The sequence below is a fragment of the Enhydra lutris genome, unplaced genomic scaffold (genome assembly GCF_002288905.1).
Source record: "Enhydra lutris kenyoni isolate GAN:26980312 unplaced genomic scaffold, ASM228890v2 scaffoldscaffold35, whole genome shotgun sequence".
NCBI classification, from domain to species: domain Eukaryota; kingdom Metazoa; phylum Chordata; class Mammalia; order Carnivora; family Mustelidae; genus Enhydra; species Enhydra lutris.
In genome coordinates, this window is record NW_019154119.1 from 2215167 (window position 1) to 2236392 (window position 21226).

At 54.6% G+C, this 21226-nt stretch overlaps 1 protein-coding gene across 1 annotated transcript in view; it reads left to right on the top strand.

Annotated features, from left to right (window-relative positions):
- Positions 1-1988: 1988 nt before the first annotated feature.
- Positions 1989-21226, top strand: part of LOC111154036 (calcium and integrin binding family member 4) — a 48615-nt gene continuing 29377 nt past the window's right edge. Inside the window, exons 1-3 of the mRNA XM_022513390.1 lie at positions 1989-2042; positions 2501-2535; positions 9215-9311. Coding sequence (XP_022369098.1) covers positions 1989-2042; positions 2501-2535; positions 9215-9311 — 186 coding nt within the window. The remainder of the gene's footprint in view (positions 2043-2500; positions 2536-9214; positions 9312-21226) is intronic.

Here is a 21226-nt window from a genome sequence, read left to right on the forward strand (position 1 = left end):
GTGGTTTTCCAGTCTGCTTAGTTGCCGGGAACTCAAACAAAAATCTAGTTGATGTTCAAAGCCGGGCAGTGACTTGCTCCAGCAAGATCTCCCCTTGCCCCAGGGTGACCCCCTGGGGTAGAAGACTCATAGGCTGAGGAAATAGACCTGAAATTATTTCAAAATATAATCTCATTTACATGCGCCTCGAATAATATTTACAGTGGGCCTGCTACGCGCCGGTCACTAGGTTAGGACATAAACACTCCTTAGAAATTGCTTTTAATAACTGCTTTATTAAGATATCACTGACATGCCCTACAGTTCTGTCTTAAAAGGGAACAGCTCAATATTTCTTACTATAGTCACAGAGTTGTACAAACATCACCACCCCCCAATTCTAGAATGTTTCTATCACCCCAAAAAGAAATATCGAACTCATTAGCAGTAAACCGTCTCCTGCCTCCAGTCTCCCCTCCGCCGGCTCCTGGAAATCACTAATCTACTTTCTCTATCTATGGATTCGTCTATTCTGGACATTTCATGTAAATGGAATCATACAATGTGTGCCTCTGGTGACTGGCTTCCCTCATTTAGGAGAATGTTGTTAAGCTTCCGTATTGTATCAATACTTCATTTATTTTTATTGTCAGTTAATGCTCTGCTATAGGGATACGCCGCGTTTTATCTATACATTCATCAGCGGACGAACATTTGGGCTGTCTCCCCTTTTTGGCTGTTATGAAGAAAGCGAGTATGAACGTTCTTGTACAAGTCTTTATGCGGACAAATGTTTTTATTTCTCTTGGGTACATAGCCCGGAGCTGGGTCACGTGGTAACTCTGCCTAACAGTTTGAGAGTGTGTCAAATTCTTTCCCACAGTGGCTGTGCCATCACCATTTACCGCTCCCACCAGCAGTATGTGAGGGTTCCAGTTTCTCCACATCCTCCCCGACACTTCATGGCTTCCGGTTTCGGCCATCTTGGTGGGCGGGCTGTGGTGTCTCACAGTGGTTCTGATTTCCATCTCCCTGATGGCTAAGGACAGCAAGCATCTTTTCATGCATTCACTGGCCATTTACATACCTTCTTTGGAGAAAGAGCTATTCGGATCCTTTGCCCATTTTTTCAGTTGGGTATTTGTCTTTTTGTTGTTGAGTTGAGTTGTAAGAGTTCTTTATACATTCTGAATACAGGTTCATTTCCAGCCCCTTTTGGATTTTAAGAGAAATCTAAATCAAGGTTAGACCCGGAGTTGCTGTTTTAATAAATGAGTGCTGTGAAATGTGTAAGCCTGATGATTCACAGACCTGTACCCCTGGGGCAAATAATACATTATATGTCAATAAAAATAATTAAAAAGAAAAAGGGGGCACCTGGGTGGCTCGGTGGGTTAAAGCCTCTGCCTTCAGCTCAGGTCATGATTCCAGGGTCCTGGAGTTTTCCTCTGTTCCTGCAGGAACCCTGGCCGGCGGGGTGGAATGCCCTTTTCTGTGCTCTTTTGGTCACCTCTTGAGGTCGGAGTCTAGGCTTATTCATCACCGTGTCCCCACACCTGGCCCAGTGTTTGGAATGTGGTTCTAGGAGCTAACATTACCAAGCACCTATAATGTGCCAACACTGCTGCTTGTATTATTCAAATAATCCTCACGGCAATCTCACGATTCTCACCTTCATTTCACAGATGAGGAAATGAAGATGCAGGGAGGTTGAGTAACTTGCCCAAGGTCACATGTCAGCATGCGGCCGATCTGGGATTTGAACCCAGCCAGTGTGACTCTTCAGCCAATATTATGACTCGCAATCCCACTATTGGGTTGTCTTTCTGGTTGTCCTTTTTGTGTAGGAGGGTGGCATCTATTGCCTTGAGAACCCAGAGAATCTGTCCCTTTGCCCACTCAGAGGCTCAAGTAGATGGGCAGAAGGTGGAATGTGGGCTACCATGGCAACTGGGTCACTGGTCACCTCCCCTGCTGAGCCCTTGGGCAGAGAGAAGCGTGGGGTTGGCATGGGGCAATGTTTGAGGCATCAGATGCACTGGGAGGACTTGGAAGAATACCAGGTGGGTAGATGAGGCGGAATGTTCTGGGCAAAGGTGAGGGGAGCCCCCAGAGACAGGTGGGATGAGTGGGAAATGCTTGCCTGCGGCTGGAGTGTTTCCCAGGCAGCATAGCAGGCGCTATCGCCTTTGCTAAACCCACATCCACCTGAGGCTGACCCGTCCTCCAAGACCTCCTCCTGCGTTTGTCTCCCGCTCCTCCAAAGCCCAGGGCTGTAGTCTCGACTTCACCCCTCTCTCCAGGTCTGTGCCGGCATGCTCCTTCCCAAGGAGGTCAGAGCCTGGGGTTTGCTGCTCTGACACCGCTGGAGGCCTGAGGGTTGGGGTACTTCTGTTTTGCCGGGTCTAGGATAAGAGCAGGGACTTCTCCTCCCCAGGTCCCTGAAATTACCCCCTCCCCAGGGGGCCAGGGCCAGAACGGAGGGAGGAGGCAGGTCACCTCTCTCTGTGGTTTGTTGTAGGCCCTGACCTTCCTGACCAGAAATGAGATCCTGTGGTGAGTCGAGGGGCCCCCTTTCCCCCACCTTGAGCTGAGCGCTTGTCCTGGTAGGGTCACATGCTGTTCCCTGAGTGTGGCCCCTCCAGGCGCTGTGGGGCCCTGGAGACGAGACCGGCAGGCAGAGACAGACCCCAGCCCGGAGACCCCAACGCCGGGATGCCAGGGCCCCAGTGGGGCTGAGGGGAACCTCAGGTGTTAAGCCACTAGGCGCTTCAAGGCAGGATTTCTTCACAGAATCGCAGAAGTGAACGAGGCCTCTTGGCGGGGAAGGAGAAAGGACTTAGGAAACAGGTAAACAGGGATGGGCTCTAAGCCCTGGCTCCTGCTCCAAGCCTCTCTTCAGAGCCTGCCGTGTGTCAGACACGGTGAGGGCCGCGGGAGCGTAACAGGGAGCAGCCCGCGGTGCCCGTCATCATGCAGGTGACCGTCCAGCAGGGAAGGCTCCAGACAGAAGACAAGCATCAGGCAGAGTGAGGGCGGCCGATGCCCTCCTCAACCGGGCCACAGAGGTGTGAACGGCACGGTGTGTGGGTGCTCCGTCCAGGTCCAGGGCGGGGGACTGAAAAAGTCTTACGGGATTTCTTCTCTAGCCCTGCAGCCGCTCGGCACCCCTTCCCTGGCCCGGCACAAGACAGGCGCTCCGCTGGGTGGAGCTGAGTGGACAGGCTCTCTCCTCAGGACCACTAGGCCCCATGACAGGCAGGGATGAGCCCCCGGCCGGCTTCGGCGAGCTTCACTTGTCGGGTATGAACTGGAAGCTGAGGGACGCTGGCTGTTTGAAGAGAGCATTTAAAACTCTGCATTAGATCATGTCATCATAACGCTTCAGAACACCCGAGATCATGAGGAGAGGCGAAGAGCTTCCATAGAGAAAACAAAAACAAAACAAAAGACACACACAGGGAAAAACTCCAATCCAGAGTGAAGTCCTAGTTAAACGAGTAATCAAGAGCGAATGTGAAGTAACGATTTTTTTTTGACACGCAAATTATTTTTAAAAATGACCTCTTAGGCATCTTGTCTGAGGAAACTTCTGGAGGGCATGCTCCATTAGCACGAGTAGGTAAATGGTGTTATTTTGGAAAGAGATACTGGTGTATCTAGGACGCTTCTGTTTTTGTAAAACAAAAGGTTCTACATGTACACACACACACACACACACACACACACACACACACACTACACGAAGAGAGTATGTGTGGAAGGACACACACGCACGCCGATCACTGGTTAGCTTCCTGCAGGGGCCTGGGGTTCTGCCCGCGTCAGCTTTAGCGTGGCTGTGTTGTTGGCAAGGTGAGGGGTGGCTTTGACGCACACCCGGGGACAACCTCAGGGGCTGAGGGAGCCGATGGCACGTGGTGCTCGAGGGAGACAGTGGCCCAGGGGAGCTGAGACTAAACCCCAGTCACTTTTGGACAATTGTCCTATGTGGCCTCCAAAGACACATGGGGATTTTCCTATTAGTGTGACAAAGACATACAGCCTGGATGACGGTGCCATTGGAGAGGTCGGTCCAGCTGAAGAAAGCATCCGAGAGACTGACAGACACGAGTAGCCTCCGGACAAGGGTGCCTCTGCCCTCTTCCAATACTTTCCCACATTTTATTTTATTTTTTTTTTACTTTTCCACCTTCTTATCTGTGCCGTGCAGAGGACACAAAGGCCTGAAGGCCTAGTCACCAGATCTGCCGATGACGCATAGCGGGAGGTCAGACCACATGTGACACTCTGGTCTCGGGGCCAGCCCCTTCGCAGTCTGGGGCTGCCTTGGCCGGGTTTTCCAAGAAGGGGTCTGTCCACCCTCAATGTCTAGCCGGTGGGGATTTTCTGTCACAGCTTCTCCCTGTCACAGCAGTTCCAAGTCAGCCCTCCCTGACGTGTGATCGGATTGCTCTCCGAGAAGGCCCTGACTTCCAGATGTCTCTTTGGGCTCAGCGCACAGGCCGTTCGGGTCCTTATCTTCAGCCGTGGCCACAGACTCCATGTCTGAGGCCTGACCCCAGGAGGGCACTTGTGGCTTCCTTTAGACCTCCGGGGTTGGAGCCCAGGTCGGCCTGACTCAGTCTGAGCCATTTGGAATTCTCGGTGTTGCTCAGGGACTGCTCCTGTCACGATCGTGGGCGGTGTGTGGGTCTGCTTGGGGAGCCTGAAACTTTGTCCCTAGCCCCCACATAGGCTGAAGTGGCCATAAGGACCGCTCTTTCCTTTTGGCACCCTAGAGGTCCCAATACTTCCCAGCCTCTAGGCCCTGTCCTGGCCATTAGCGTCTGGCCCTCCAGGAGCACCCATCACTGGGTCAAGGTCAGCAGGCAGTGTGGTTACGAGCTGGCTTCCCGGAAGCTGAAGGGCTGGGTTGGAGGCTCAGCTCTGCCCCTTCTAGCTGTGTGACTATGGGTGCATTTCTTTGCTGAGCCTGTTCCCACACTTATAAAAAGCGTGACATGAAAGTACTGGAAGCTAAGCTCCCATGGTTGTTATTAGGACGATTAAATGATCAAATGCATGTCAAAGGTCAGAGCAGCCCCGGGCACAGGGGTCCGTGCTTACTAGGGGCTGGCTGTTATTTTCATGCTTTTATTATCTCTCTTTTTCTGCAAATGAGGAAATTGGCTCAGAGAAATGAAGCGGTTTGTTCAAGCCACACAGCTTGAAAGGAGCAGATCATAAAAGCCACCTTTTCAGGCTAAAGATAGGGCTATTTATGAAATGCCTGCAGTCTGTCCTGTAGGGCAAAGGACCACTGACCCCATGGCGCCCCAGAGCAGAGCCCAAAAGAGAGGAGGAGAGATGGAGCCTGGCACTGGAGCTGTGTTCTCAGTCCTGCCTGCAAGAGAGGGATGGGGAAGCTCATAGAATGTAGAGGTCCTGCCCCCATCCTGGCCTTGAATGAGCATCTCTCGGGGTGGGTACGGGTGTTTCTAACATGGGACCCAGTTGAATATCACTAAGTAGAGCCTCAGAGGCAAGGGGGCAGAGAAGGGTATAGAAATAGCCATGGGAGGCCTGAACCAGAGGGAGCAATGGGAGTCACCAAGTCTCTCATTTTACAGAGGGGAAACTGAGGCACAAGTGGGAATGTGGCAGAGCGTGAGCTATGGGGCTGGTCTCCCCTGTCTTGGGCCTCAGAGCCTGCAGACAGCCCCTCCCTGTGTCTGGGAGAGAGCCACAGCCCGGGCTCCTTGATTTCTGGCAGGCTGAATGTGTGAGTTTTTCAAACGGCTTTGACTCTTGAGTCCATTAGTGATTAATTCAGAGTTCCATTTAGAGCCTGCTGATCCATATTTGGAGGAGGAGAACATTTTGTGGCAGCCGAGATGCAGCCACGATTCATCTGCGGGCAGCCCACCCACTCGGCGGCCTGGGAAGGCATGAAATCCAGGCCAGGCCCTCCCCACAGCACCCCTCCCCAGAAAGCTTTGGGGGGGTGGGGCCAGGAGACTCGCACCTGGCTGTGGGGCGGATCCTTTAGGGGTGCAGCAGCACAAGCTGAGGAACTCGGTGTGGGGTTTGGCCCCCATGCTCTCTCCAGCTGTATGACCTTGGGCACACCCCTTACGCCCCCTGAGCCTCAGTTTACCCTTCTTTAGACATGATCACCCCTGCACCTGTCCCTCAGGAATGTTGGAAAAATTGAGAAAATGTGCGTGAGTGCACCCAGCACAGAGACCTGGTAAATAAGAAGAGGGGGTGGCCGTGGCCATCACCCTTTTCCCTCAGCAGAGCCTCTAACACCCCTCTTCTCTGGGCTCCGAGGAACGGAGCTTCGGTCTGCAGCTCTGGATTTAACACGTACCACAGTGTAACCCGAAGCAAGTTATTTCTCCTCCTTGAGCCTCCGTTTCATCAGTGAAGGAGAGAGAGTGGCTCCTTCCTTGCAAGACTCATGCAAGTTCCATGCAAAATGCCCACGAGCGCTGATGGCTCATGGCAGGCCACTCCCAGTGGGGAACCTCCGGTGGGGTCAAGGGAGCCATCTGTTCTGGGCGCTGGCCACAACGTTGCAGGGGCTCAGAGAAGTCTTAAAAATTAGTACAGCTTACTGAAAGTCAGTCTGCTTTTTCTCTCCTCAGGCCAGCAATTCTAACGGTGACAGTGATGAAACACTCCTTTTGGCTAGGGCTGGCTGCTTTGGCCACCCCATCTTACTGTCCCCTCCCCTCTTGGGCCACTGGACCCTCCAGGGATGCTGGCCTTCCTTTCCTGCTCTGTGCTCTGCAGTGCCCCCCACACTTGCCTGGAGAACGCTTCCCCTCACCTATTCTATACCCTGCTTTTCGGCTGCCTCCCGAACTCGCCAGAGCCGTCCCTGGTGATGAAGGTCCAGGGCCCCTGACAAGGCTGACAGAGCCTGTCCTTCATGAAGAGCCATGCGCCTTTCTGGCTCCTGTTTTCAGCCCTTCTCATGGGTCAGCACAGAGTCAGTGATGGGGATTAGCTCCCTGTTGGGCAGAGTTAGGATTGGAGTCAAGGTCTCTCTGCTCAGAGAGGTCAAGCAACTTGCCTCAGATCACACAGCTGGTGGGACAAGGATCATGGTCCATACGGGTGCCCCTGACTGATCTGGCAGCATTCCAGCAGGAATCGGAGAACAGGCAGCATACTCAGCTGGGGGTCTTGAGCTCATGGAGTTAAGCGACTGGCCATTGCTGCCTGGAAGGCCTGAGGAGCCCAGTGGGAGCTGGAGCTGTGGAAGGTGGAGGGCTCGTGCAGACACGGCCAACACCTGCCATGGCTGCAAGGGGTTGGGAGGGACGAATCCCCACCTGGCTCTGTCACGACCTCCAGTCTCCGGTGGGTATCTCCCTTGGACCAAAGCCTACGGGAAGCGTCTGGACACCACAGGGCAAGAGAGGTGGGATGCACCATAGAGATGGGAGTGTGGCCTGGCCAGGAGGTGGGAAAACAGAACAGGAGCACGGACACAGCTGAAGCGCTTGCCACTCTCCCATGGCCGGGATCTAAAGGACATTTTCCCAGTCAGTGAGCTGTGAAAGCATGAGAGGCTAGAATGGGAACAGATCATGGCTCTGAGCTCTCCTGGAGCTGGGCCTCCATGTACCATGATCAGGGCCCTGGCCGGGGTCTCCTTCTCTATCTCCAAATCTCCACCTGTAAAATCACCCTCTGAATTCTTCTTTGAGTTGCCTGTCCCTAACTTCCACCGATCAGATTCTTCTGGGTTCAGACACCACGATGTCAGCGACAGTGAGGCGCTGTTAGTCATTCATCCCCAAGTATGAATTAGCTTGGCCAGGGGCTTGCCTCCTGGCACTGAGCTGAGGTGAGAGGTTGGATGGTGGGGAGAAGAGCAGGAAAGGAGGAGAGGGGAGAAGGTGAACTTGGAGTGTGAAGGACATGAGGGGAAGAAGAGAGGGTGGGCCCAGGGACCCAGGTCCGGTTAGAGGGCACCCCCCCCCACCCCCATCAAGGTCTAGGTCTGAGCTCCGAGAGTCTGGGCACTGGGTGCCTGAGCAGCAGGACAGGAACACAGACAGGGACATAGAGAGGCTCAGGGATCGGGAGAGGCAGGCACCATGCTGACGTTTCTACGCCTCGTCTCGTGTTTGTGAAGGGAGATTAGAGGCCCGGGGCGGGGGGATCAGAACCCTGCTCAAGGTCTCAGAGCTACCAGGTGGCAGACTCAGGACTTGAACTAGGTCTGTCTGGCCCTAGAGACTGTTTTTCACCAGTCTGTGGTTACCCCCACCAGCATGCACACTCACACACATGCACAGTCACACACACACACACACACAGTCACAGGAAGGCCCTGCAGCCCCATCGCATCAAATCCCCACCACGGCCCTCGTTATTGCCCATTTTCTGGATGATGAAATTCAGGCTCAGGAATGAAGATCGCACAGCTCTGCTGCGGCACCACAGGGTCTGGGGTTCGGGCCACCGTGTCTCCTCTCCACTGGCTGTCTCGGTCGCTAGTCCTAAATGACCCAGGAGCCACGACAGGATGGGGCAGGAGGGCAGGAGGATGCAGCTCGTGCTCTCTTGGCCTGGAGGTCCTGCACTCTCCTCCCATCGGGCCACGTAGCCACCTCGCCCTCTGCCTGTCCCTAACAAGCAAAGCCTCCAGGCCGGTGTGGGCCTACAGCAGGGCCACTGATCGCGGGGAGATGAGGCCGGAGGCTTAGTCCTGTGGTCTCTGGAGACCACCTGCGGGCTAGGGCGGCTGTGTGGTCCCCGGCTTCCTCTGCCTGCCGGCTGGGCTCTAATCTGGGCTCAGCCACACCCACCATGTGATGTCTTTTCTCCCGGACAAGGGCGGGGCTGGGCAGCTGGCCTGGGTGGCACGCTGGCTTCCCGAAGTCCCTGCTGGCTTCTCCATCTGTAAGTGAGGGACTGTACTGCGTGACCAGAGATGTCCCTTCCAGCTCTGACATTCTAGGACTAACACATGTGTATTCTGTGCTACAGAGCACACTCACGTACCTTTCCTCACACTCGGCTCATCTTTGCACACCTCTCCCCCTCCCCGCCCCCCGCCACCCCAACGTGGGCCGGGCACACTGGATCCTCAAGGATGTTTCTAGAAGCGTGGACTGATGTCCAACTGCCTTTACTATGTCACTCAATCGTAAGTCCCCTTCCTCCAGATAGGCCTGCAGGAGAGGGGCACGTGGTCCTCTGTCCCCAGCTCACTCCGCCTCTCTCTTCTTAGCATCCATGACACCTTCCTGAAGCTCTGTCCCCCTGGGAAGTACTACAAGGAGGCAACACTGACCACAGACCAGGTCAGCTCCCTGCCAGCCCTGAGGGTGAGTGCAGCATAGGGGAGGGGCTGGGCGTGCCACTGGGGTCCACGGAGGGGTGGAGGACCCTGGGGGAGGGGTGGGCATTGTGGCCCTGGGGGCATCTGGTGGCAGGCTCTCCAGAGGGGCTGGTGGACCACCACTCAGGGCATGGTTTCCCAGCACTTCTCACATGCGTCTGGCCTCACTCTATCCTTACATCAGTCCCGGAGGCAGGACAGGTGTGACAACTGTCACTATTTCTCAGGTGAGGGACCGAAGTGCATGAAAACAATGCCACTTGCTCTCGTTGGGGAAGGGGGTGAGTCTTGCTGAGGCTCCAGGGCCTGTCTGTGATTCCCTCTTGAGCCTTATCTTAGGGCCCCCCTCCGTCAGCTTCCTGCTGACCCTTTACTCGACCCCTCCCACCCAGAGGACCTGCACCGGCCAGCTCTCTCTGCTGTCCTTTATGCCGCAAGCCGGATAAGTGGGAAGGTCGGGATCCCCTGCAGAACAATTTGGGCCTTGGGGAAGCCAGGGTGTCATGCCAGTCCATCCGCCCATCCCCCTCCTCAGCCCTTTTCTGCTCAGGCTGCTTCAGTGAACTAGGGTTTTTCTAGAAGGACTGAGAACCTTCTCAGTTTCTTCCCTGAGAAGCCAGGAAAAGGACTTGGAGCCCAGTGACTGTTGTCCCAAGCTGCCTCCTTCCATCTCCAGGTGTGACTACAGGAAAGAAGGACATGTGCATTTCTGTCCTTGTCCCTCTCTTCCTCTCCCCCCAGTGGAGCCAATCCTCCCTGACCTGAGAGAGGTGGGCCAAATGTTCCTATCTTCTCCTGGATTTCCCCACTTTCCTGGGCCAAATCTCATAACCCTTATACCCAGTTTACATACACCCGCCCTGCCCTTGTCAGAGCAGAGTCCTTGTCCAAACCCACATCTCAGTCTACCCACCTGTGAAATGGGTGGAATGGTGGGGGTGGCTGGGAGTTGTTTCCCTCTGCTCCCCAAGGCTCCCCAATGTCCCCGAACTCTAAAGGCTGTGCTGACACAAGCTGTTAATGCTCCCCATTCCCAACTTTAAGTACCATCTTAAATTTTTGGTTCCTGATGTGAAAAGGCCCTGCCCTTCCCCTGAAGCACCTAGAAGAGCCCGAAGGTGCACCATAAAAGGGCTCCTTAATCACGTCTAAGATTTGTAATTAAAATGTGTCCAGCACTCAGAAGGACGACGTCAGGTTAACTAATCACGGTGGTGTCAGGCTTCCTGATGTTTCATTCTGATCTCAGAGGAATAATGGTTTGAATTTGTCATTGTGCAATGAGAGGCCATCCTCACTTCTGTCTGGAACAAGATGGGCCTGAGAGCTGTGGGCACCTCTTGGAAGAGGGCTAGGGGCTCGGGTGGGGCGGGTGGTGGGAGAGACCGCACAGGTGGAAGGAGCACGCATTCAATGCGGGTTCTGTGGCCTCTCCGAAGTGACGGACCTTGTTCTGGGCAGAGACAGAGAAAGAGCACAGAGCCAGGTACTTGAGATGGAGGCAGGAACAGAGAAGACAAAGGAATAGGAAAGGGTGTTGAGGGGAAGGGGGACGGGGCAGCTGAGAGCTGGGGTCTCGGAGAGGGAAGGAGCCCAATACTCAAAAAGGTGAGATAATTGGAGAATCTGCCTGTGCCAGACACAAAATGGGGAGCTTGTCCTCCTGGTACCCCCTGTTCTCATACACACCCTCACCCACACAGGCACACCTCCATCTCCCCACCCCCCACACATGTGCTGCCTCAGTGGGGGCGGGTGGGGAGGTCGCTCAGAACTAGACTGTCCACGCAGGGCCGGGCTGAGGGGCAGCCTGAATGGGAAGCTTCTGCCCTCTGTTCTCCAGGTTGGGGACAGTGTCACTGGGCAGTCCCAGAGTATCCGAATGTGAAGCCTGGAAAGAGACCCGGAGGCCACCCAGCCTTATCACTGCCAAATGCTCTCTGCCCTGGTTTTACCCATCAGAGAACTGAAACCCGGAGAGGGAAGCACCTTGCTCAGGCCGGGTGACTGCAGAGCCTGGGCCGGCTCTGACCCACTTCTAACCAGGGCCTCCACCTCTGATCAGGGCTTGGCTCGGTGCTGACGGTGGCTCCCCTGGGGGCTCAAGGGGAGCGCCTGGCAAAGACCCGCCCTGGAGGGCTGATGTGGAGAGTGCTGGGGGACGCGTGGGCCAGCATCCTGCATAGCCCCAGAACAACCTGGTCTGGCCTGGGGTCTCTGTTCTGAGCTCCCAAGGAGCAAGGCCTGGACCCAGAGGGCTGGGTCAGGGTCCAGTTCCATCACTCCACCTAGGACCTCTCCCTCTAAGCCTGAATCCCTGTCGGTAAGACAGCGTGTTCGTCCTGTGCTGTGTATCAGCATGTGCAGGGCTAAACTGTGGTCCTCTGCACCTGGGTGGCGGGAGGGTGGTGGGCGGGGGTGTGGGCAGGGAGCACCAGCCTGGGCCACCTCTGCAGCCCTGGACCCCCAAGCTGGACAGCGGCTGGGAATGGAGAAAGGGTCTTGGGACAAGCCTACTTTTAATATTACTTATTTCACCCTTCTAAGTGGCCTTCATTTTATTCTGTTGCGCGACTAGAAACCAGATCATTGTAGGAAAACACAGAAAAGCAAAAATACAATTAAAAACTGTCAGGAAGCCCACCTCAAGGGACGATCATCACGATCAATTTGCCTTATTTCCCTCCTTAATTTTCTCTAAGCAGATACATAAGTGTTTATTAAGAGTTTCTTGGGATCACGTTGACTTTTTTGTATGTTGCTTCCTTCTCCCCCCACCCCCCTTCCCTACCCCATTCCATTTTGGTTTCTTTGTTCCTTTTCTAACTGGTTCTGAATAGCCAGAACCATCTCATGAATTTAGGACACTAAGCCACTGCCACATCTAGAGAACGAGGGGACAGGACCTGCGGCCAGGAGCAGAAGGGCTGGGTTCAAACTCCCCTTGCTAGCCATACGATCTAAGGCAAGCCACGTCACAAGAGGAATGAATCATGAATCAGAGTGGAAGGAAGCAAATAGACACCAGGCAGAGAGGAAGGGGTGGGAGGGGAGCCTGTTTCCCTGCAGGTGTGAGGCCTAGTTCTAGGTGCTCCCAGGTGTGGCCCTGGGTCCAAGGATGCAAGTTTCTCAACATTACGAGGAAGAGTGCAGTGAGCACAAGCTCCCTATCACGCCGGGCGCGAAACGGGCCGACAAGCATTTAGCTGGGATATTCTAGTGCACGCCTAGGTATGAACAAGAAACTGACCCTGTGCTTGGTGCCCTCTTCACTGCCTGAGCCAGTGGTTCTGGCCCTGTGACACATTCTTACTCTCTTTTGTGTTGGTGACCACGTACGTCTCAGACTTCGGACTTTTCATAGTCCAATATAATTTCCAAAATAAATTTTTTTTCTTTTTTTGAGGAAGAACTAGCTAGAGATGCCAACTTTCCTAATTTTGCCAAGTAAGGACATTTAAAAACGATGTGATCCACAATCACCACCATTTCATTTTTTAAAAATGTTCATTTTAGAGCAAAAATACAAGAAGGAGCTAATCCCAGGCACAAGAACGGCTCTTTCCATATACATCTCTTCTTGTCATTTTTCTACTTTCGCCACCAGTCTATCAAGCACGTTGTCACGGGTCGTCCCTGGTCCTGAGACCAGCTTTGGAGGATTTAGATCTAGGACTAAATTTCCCTCCATGTCTTTCCAATCTTGGTCAAAGGGGGAAGATTGCTTCCTGAAATGAGCAAGGAGAGGCTTGATGGGGGATGGGGGCCTGAGCGTCCCTGTTGTGTCCTCTACCGGCCCAATGATGGGAGCTGCATGACTCACACTGCCCAGAACACATCTCTGGAAAAAGCTGTGAGAATTGGGCCCCAGGGAGCTCCCGGTACGGCTATAAGTTGGCTCAGGGGGTTGAGTGGTCTGGGAAGAGAGTCCTGTTTTCTTAACTTGGATTCACTGGTGGAAAAATGGGTTGGTTAATATTGGGAAGGGTCTGTTGGTCAGCAGAGAGCAAGGAAGGAGAATGGCCTGGGCGGCCAAGGACAGTGGGAAAAACCAGATGATGGGGACACAGTGGTCCCTTCTCACTCAGAAATTTCTGTTTTCTCTTTGCGGCTTTCTTTGGTGTATTTAAAAACAATGTTTCTGTTCTTGTAAATAATGATCTTGCTTTCTGTAAACTTGGATGAGAAGTGGCGCAGTGTGACCTGGGTTTCTGGTTTCCGGGCCCAGGACGGCGGGTGGTAGGATCTGGGCAGATCCCAAGGTCTCAGCCTTTGGGATGGAGGCTGGAACAGCGATGCTCTGGCCTCTCCCCAGTTCCCACTCCAGGGTTCCTGAGGGCAGGTGGTCTGTGCCCAGTCTGGCCTCCACTACCTTTCCCCCCAGCATCAACTCCACAGGCACAGAGAGGTTTAGGAAACTGCCTGAGGTGTCAGGAGGCTCTGTGGGTGTGGTTCCAAGGTTCCAACATCCTTGGTTTCTAGCTGTCCCCAGGTTTTCTGAACCTTTTTGATGCCTGCTGATAGGCTGGGCCTGGCTCCTTAGACTAGCTGGCCAAGAACCCCTTCCCAAGGCTTTCCGTAAATCAGGAGTCCTCATGCTTATTCAGGCTTTCGAGAAATGACCAGCGTAGCAGAGGCAGGGAGGGGAACGTGTTTTTTTTTTAATTTAAGATTTTTTCCTTTTTTTTTTAGTTTTTAAATCAAAATTATTTATGCATGCCAAGAGTCAAGTTGCCCTCTGGGGATCACCCTCAATTCCCTTCTCTGGAAAGAAACCATTTGAGGCTCTTAGCTGGTTCTTGGTTCTTGCCTTCATATCTCTGGAGAGTACTCTTTATGGCCCCTTCTTAATATCTCAACCTTTGACCTCCCCCTAGAGAAGAGGTTCAGCTCTTCCCTCCCCTACATGACTCCCCACATGACTCCCATCCCACAAGTCACTCCCATCCCCCACATGACTCCCATCCCCCACATCACCCCCAATGTAGCTATATAAGTATTTTGATTAGATCAGTATTCGATGTTTACATGATAATAATTACATATGCTACTCGGAGCTGAGCCAGGAAATAGACTACGGTTACTTTTCTCTGTCTGCACGTTTTCTGTTGTTGCCTTTCCTGGATGTAATCGTTGTTTTTGCTTAAGTTTCTGTGCACTTATCATTAAGCCGACACCAAACCTATCTGCCGATCACCTAAAAATCTCCTCTAGTTAAAGGCTTTCAGAACAGAGACGCTTTCTGTACCTTCCACTTTCTCGAAGAAATTTCTCTTGGAGCCTTCAGAGCTGCTCTAGACAGGGCCAGGTGGCCCCCTAAGCCTGGTCCTTGTTGTCCTAGACTCTGGTCACGTCTCCCTTGGATCTTCCTTCCCTGTCTTCCTCTCTCTGCATAGCCCCTTGTTTTGGTGGCGCATCCTTTAGTAGCCTCCTTTTTTTTTTTTTTAAAGATTTTATTTATTTATTTGACAGAGATCACAGGTAGGCAGAGAGGCAGGCAGAGAGAGTGGGGGAAGCAGGCTCCCCGCTGAGCAGAGAGCCCGATGTGGGGCTCGATCCCAGGACCCCGGGATCATGACCCGAGCCGAAGGCAGAGGCCTTAAACCACTGAGCCACCCAGGCGCCCCCTTTAGTAGCCTCCTGATAAAGGGCTCGCAGAGGTAAATGTCTTGCCACCTTCCATACGCCTTACGTGGCTGATGATGTCTTTACTCTCCCCTCGCACTTGATGGAGAGTTTATATGGAACTGAACTCTCAGCTGGTTGTCATTTTCCCTGGCGTTGGGAAAGCAGCACTTAGGTGCATTTTAGCGTTCACTGTTGTTAACTGAGAAGTCCAAAGCCTTTCTGTTTCCTGACCTTGCTTTGTAACTCGATTTTTTTTCTTTCTGGGAACTTGCAGGCTCTTCTCTTTGGCCTTGGGATTCTGAAATTCCCACCGATGCGAGGTGGTGTGGGTCCTTCTCCCCATGCACCGGGCACACAGAGGACCCGCTTGGTCTGGAAACTGTCGTTCAGGACTAGGATGTGCCCATGGATTGTTTTCTTTGATAACTCTCCCCCTTGTGTCTTCTTTGTTCTCTCCTTCTGGAACTCTAATATCCTGCTGTTGTACATCAGGGATCGCCCTTTACTTTTTATCTCCTCTCTCATTTTTCATCTTCATCTCTTTGCTCCTCTTTCTGGGAGAGTTTCTCAACTTTATCTACAACCTTAATTTAGTTTTTCACTTCTGCCCTTATGCTTTTAATTTCCAAAGTCTCCTTCCCCCCTCCCCACCCCATTTTAAAATAGTATTTTCTTTTTCCTGGATGCAATGTCTTATCCGATTTTTTCTCCTTGGTGCCTCACCACCCCTCCACACCCCCAGCTTGCTTGGGTCTCCATCATCTGTGTCAGAGGCCTTCCCTGGCTATCTGGTAACCGTGGGCTTGTAGTGGAGAGTAGGGGTTGGTTGCTAGCGGGCTATGTCAAAGCTGGAGTCCCTGGGTAAGCTTTCGACTGGGAGCGACCCCGGAGACAGAGCAGTGCGGGGTGACCATTTCTTGAGGTCTCCTGAGAGAGGAGGGCAGGAAAGTTCTGAAAGGAGGGCTGCTGGGGTCTCAGACTTCTGCTTATCTATTTATTTAATCCCCAGTTTTCAACATGACTGATCCCCCCCACCCCCCACCCCCCCACCCCTCGCCACACAGAAAGTCCCTCTTAGACTCTCCAGTGTACAACCTTCCAGTCTGGTACAGGAGCTGGGGAAGACCAGCCACCCAGCATCCAGCGGAGGGGACTAGAACTCCAAAGATTTCAACACACTTTTAATGAGTCCTTTTCCGACCTCTGTGTATTTCCAGTGTTTCCAGGTGCTTCCAGTTCCAGAGCCTTTCAAGGACCCTGGGATGTAGGAAAGGCCGCTAACCAGCTTCTCTCACTGGGCGCTCAGGGTGGGGCCCTCTCCTGCCTGCCCGGTCAGTTACGCCTTCCTGTGTGTGTCAGAGCACTGCTGTTCTCTGCGTTCTCTCCGTTTTCCTGTGGGTGATGCCTCTAAAAAACTCCCTTTCACTGGAGTTGTAGTGGGTGTCAGAGAGAGTGAAAATAGACGCAAGTGTTCAACCCGTCATCTTTACCCAGGAATAACACCTGCATTCCCGACGATCAGTAAAGCATTACGAAAACAGCCTCCCCTCCCGGTAGCTGTCTCAGAACATGCCACGCGCCGCAGCAGCTGCCCCCAGAACTGTCCCGCTCCCCGCTCCCCGCCTCGAGAATGCTCCTCTGGGCTGGTGTCCTCAGAGCTCCTGGGTGGCTGATTCTCCTTCCTGTCCCCACCTCACCCTCCAGCTGAGCCAGGAGACTCTGGGAGCCCCACCCTCCCCAGGACCCCTGGCAAACGACACTGCTTGTCCAGTTGATTTCATTACCAAGGCGACATTCCCACAGCTGAGACACGTTTGTGGACTCAGCCTGATGAGCAGGGTTCTCACATCCGGTTCTCAGCTGTTTACCCTAAAAGTAGTTATTATTTCCCGTGCCTTGTGCACTGAGTGAGGTCTCGGGGGCTTCCTTGCTAATGGAATTCTGCGTTAGGAAGAAACAGGAGAATCACAAACCATGGGGGCTTGGCGGAGCTCAGATCCTTGACCCCCATGCCAAGTGCTCCGTCCCAGATGGGTACATCCATCGCTACTGGGGTGGGGGGAGACGTGTAGTGCTACCTGGAGAGACCCAGCCCAAGACACTTGGCCATCTCTGCCAGGGTCTCTTCCCCTCTTCTCAGGCTGTTGAATGACCACTGGGGTAGCCAGGCACGTCTAGGCACTCCTCCCTGGAAGGACCTCCCTAGAGCTGTCCTGCGGCTGGTCCAGGGCCGGGGATTGGCCCAGAAATGCCTGCAGGTCAACTCTCCCAGCAGCCTTGGCCAGCTGAATTTTTATCTGAATTGACAGCTGGGAGAGCAGAGGGTCAAGGAGGGGGAGGCAATTCGTCCAATGAAATCTCTGCTGCTATAAATGACCCTCTTGCTTCCTCTTTCAGAAGGCTGGAAGGGGGCCCTGAGGCCTGGGGGTTCCCGAGCCCCTTTTCCATGGCAGATGGCATGCCTGGAGAGACTTGGCCTCTGCCCGTCCAGCCAAGAAGAGATGGGGATGGTGGGAAGGCAGTGCCTGGACGCTGGGAGTCTTCCTGGTACATTTTTTGGATCAATTTTGTCAGCCCTTTGCATGGCTACCAGCTCAGGACCCCTCCCGAGGATGGACAGACCTTACAGCTGAAGAAACTGAGGCCCACAGACAGCACATGCGAGGTCGCAGGGGAGGTGGAGCCAAGGCTGGAACTCAGGTCTCCTGCTTCAGACTAGACCATTTCTGTGCCATGCCTCTCGGTCTGAGCTCCTCCCAAGGAAGCTCCTGCTGAGGTTGGCTCCCTGGTGGAGGACCCACCTGCCTGCTCCTAACCTTGATCTCAGGGTAGTCCTCTGAGCACAGGTATTCAGCCAGAGGGCAGAGCCGGGAGCACAGAGGGGCAGGCTGCATGCCAGAGGGGGTGTCTGATCACCCACCGCAGGGGCCAGGACAGCTGGACCCAGAGGTAATCCCCAGGCTGTATTTAGGCCACTGCCCTGGGCCCTCCCTCCTGCTCCGCTGTTCTCCCTGGCTTGCTAACAAAGGAAGCAGATTGGATGGTTACAGCAATTCTGCTTTCCAGCCCCAAACGTCTACTGCCCAGAGTGATGTACTTCATGGTCATGAGCCCCTTTGCGTGTTCTCCTACATATGATTCTCACAGTGGGTCCGTAAAGCACAGAGGTACAGTCCCATTCTACAGATGAGGGAACTGAGTCTGTGGGAAGTTCAAAGCTCCACCCAAGACCACACAATCGCAAAAATACGTCTGTTCCTTCTTCTCCATCTTCTGGGGGCAGATGAAGTCAGGGTCCCCGAGCAGATCATCATGCACGTATCTGGGCGCGTGCACGGCCAGAGGAGGAAGCAGCATGGGAAGGAGCTGGTGGCCTGAACCGTGGGTGACCGAGGGAGGAATGGCTTTTCCCATCATTAGCTACGATGCCCTCCCCAGCCCTCCTTGGAGACAGATCACACTGTGTGTTTCGTATACTGGGGAGGCCCGTACTGAGTCCCAGCTCATTTCTTTAGGGCCCCTCCCAGAACCCAGCATCTCAGGCTCCCGTGGCAGGCCTGGGAATTGCCCGAATCCCAAGTCCTCAAGCCCTGCCCCACCCCCATTGCCCAGACTCCAGAGCGGGACAAATACTCCACTGAGCAAGAAGAGAGAACAAAGGGGCAGCCCTGGCCTGCGAGCACCCCAGCCCAGCCTCCCAGGCTCCCACCCAGAAGCCCCACCGTCCAGGCCATGAGGTCACTCTGAGCCTTTCATCTCATAGGAGAGAAGGAAGCTGGATCCCAAGCCCCCCCACTCCCAAAATAAATACTGGGTGCTGATCAGAGACCCAGCGCCTCCCCAGAGAAGACCCAGGGCTGCAGGCTCGGCCACCGTGGTCCGCTCCTGGGGTCCGCAAGGGAGAGCTCAGGCCAGCTGGGCCCCCTGCCCCGCCCTCCCCGCCTGCCTGGACTCCGTGCTGTGCCAGGCACTGTGCCGGGAAGCCATGCACACATCCTCTCATGGAATCCTCAGGGTAACTGGTGAGGAGGGAGTTCTTACCCTCACTTAGAGCTGGGAGGCAGAGGAGCAAAGGGTTTAAGCAACCCCAGTCACACAGCTGATGAAGGGCCGCAGTCTCCCCCACCCATCCCATCGCTGACTCCTCCCTCCTCTCCCGGGGAGGGTCCCGACTCCCGGAGGCAGAGTCAGAGCTGGGAGGGCAATTTGGCAGCTGGCTCTCTCCCTGCATTTTCAAGCATCATTAGATCTTTTTCTGACAACTTCATCAGTTAGCAGGGCTCAGAATTGGCAAAAATCCGTATTTAGACATTCAGCCAAAGAATTAAGAAGTGGCTGGTTTCAGAAAAAGCTCCATGATGTGGGAAGCCAGCTCTGCGGCGGGTGAGCAGTCAGCAAGAGAAAGCCTGCTCTGGCCCCCAGCGTGGGTCGTGGGGCTGACACCGGTGGCCTTGAGCACATGTCCTTGCTCACCTTGGGGCCTCAGTGTCCTTTATCTTCCAGATGGATGTGATCAGGCCTCGCACACAAGTGGTTAGGAAAGCCTGGAAGGTGGGGAAGGGTGCTGGGCTCCCTTGGGGCTTTTCCCTCTGCTGACTGACTGGCCTTGGGTCAGCTTTGGCCTCAACTTTCTATGTGGACCCCAGGGCAAGGCGTGGATGATGGGGCGCTAAACTGGGGCCTGGGTGCAGGCGCTGCGGGGGTGTGGCCACGGGGAGCCCCGCCCCCAGTGTGTCCTGACGGGAGGTGCTGCAGAGGGGCCCTCCATTCTCTGCCCCTGGAAGGGGGTCAGGGCTAGCACGCCCCACCGCTCATCCGGGTGAGTTTTGTTCAACCCCTCATCCTCGGGGGCAGCCCGGGGGAGGTGTTTTGTTTCCTGTGCAGATCGCAAGCGGCCCCCTGCCCCGTCATGTGTCACATCTCACTGACCCTGGGAAGAAGCTCCTGCTTGGTCCCCAGGTCAGACACACATCCAGGCCTGTTGTCCCCAAGTCCTGCTCCTCTTGCCTCTAGCCACGCTTTTCACTTCTCCAAGGTATTTCTCATGCAGCCAAAGCCACTTGGGCCTTTAATTGGCTCTGGACATGATTCATGATTTCTCCCTGACCTCCCAAGAGCAGATGTGTAACCCTTGAGAGAATTGAGAGGCTTGGCATCGCGGAGCAGGCAGGCCTGGGTCTGAAGGCTTCAGCAAGTCGCCCAAACCCTCAGAGGCTTGGCTTCCTAACCTTCCTAACCTTTCAGATGGGAACGACAAGTCCCCTTCTCAGGGCCATCTCGGGATCCAGTGAGATGCGCGCTCCAGCCCTCCCTAGGTAACAGACACATTATCTCACTGCCTGTCCCTGTGACTGGCACCTGGGAGTCGAGGCAGGAGTGGTCAGCCCCGATGCCGGTGAGGGACAGAAATTTGGGGAGGTGGTGGGGCCATCTGGCAGCAGGCCCAGCCGGTGGCAGGGCGAGGGCTGGGACTGGGTGCCATGTGGGCACTCGCCCCACTGGGCTCTCTGCCCCTGGGAACACTGTTCACCACACCGAGATGAGAAGTGAATCCAGATTTCCTTCCAGAGGTGGAACGTCCTTCCACCCTGCCACAGAGGACACCGATGGGCCCATTTTCAAAGTGTGGCTTGCGCCCGAGTTCCCTGGCGGCACCCAAGGGAACAGGCTGTGGCGGGCTTGGGGACATGTTTGTCCGGCACCCGGGTCCCAGGCCTGTGTCATAGAGTCTAAGATAAACAAACCCCATCTCAGCTTTTCAAGAGTCCTGCTCCCAAGGGCCCTTCTCAACCCGCTGGCTAGAGGCTTTATTTCACTCATGTCTTTTCTGATAACTCCATTTGTGCCCCCCAGAGACCTCCAGCGTGTTTAAAAATAGAAAAATAAACAACATTGTTCCTGAAATGCCCCCCCAACTTTGGGCCTCGTAACGAGGTGCTGGCTAGGCTGGCCGGGGCTCTGTTCCCAGGATTTTCGACCCTCCGCAGGCCTTGGGCCTGCTGCCGCCTCCACAGGGACAAGACGCCCCGTGGCTCGGGAGGGCTTCCCAGCACCATACGCAGCAGCGTGGCAGCCGGTGTGGAGCAGCTGGCCCGGACCTGGAGGCCCCCCGCGACTCCACACAGCTGGGGTCCGGGCACACTCACCCAGGCACAGAGGGCCAGGCCAGGCCCAGCCCGGGCCCAGCCACAGCCCCTAAGGAAGCCGCAGGCCCCTTTGACTGCCAGGATCTGGACCAGAACCCCCAGACTCTGCCCGCAAATCTCCAGGCAG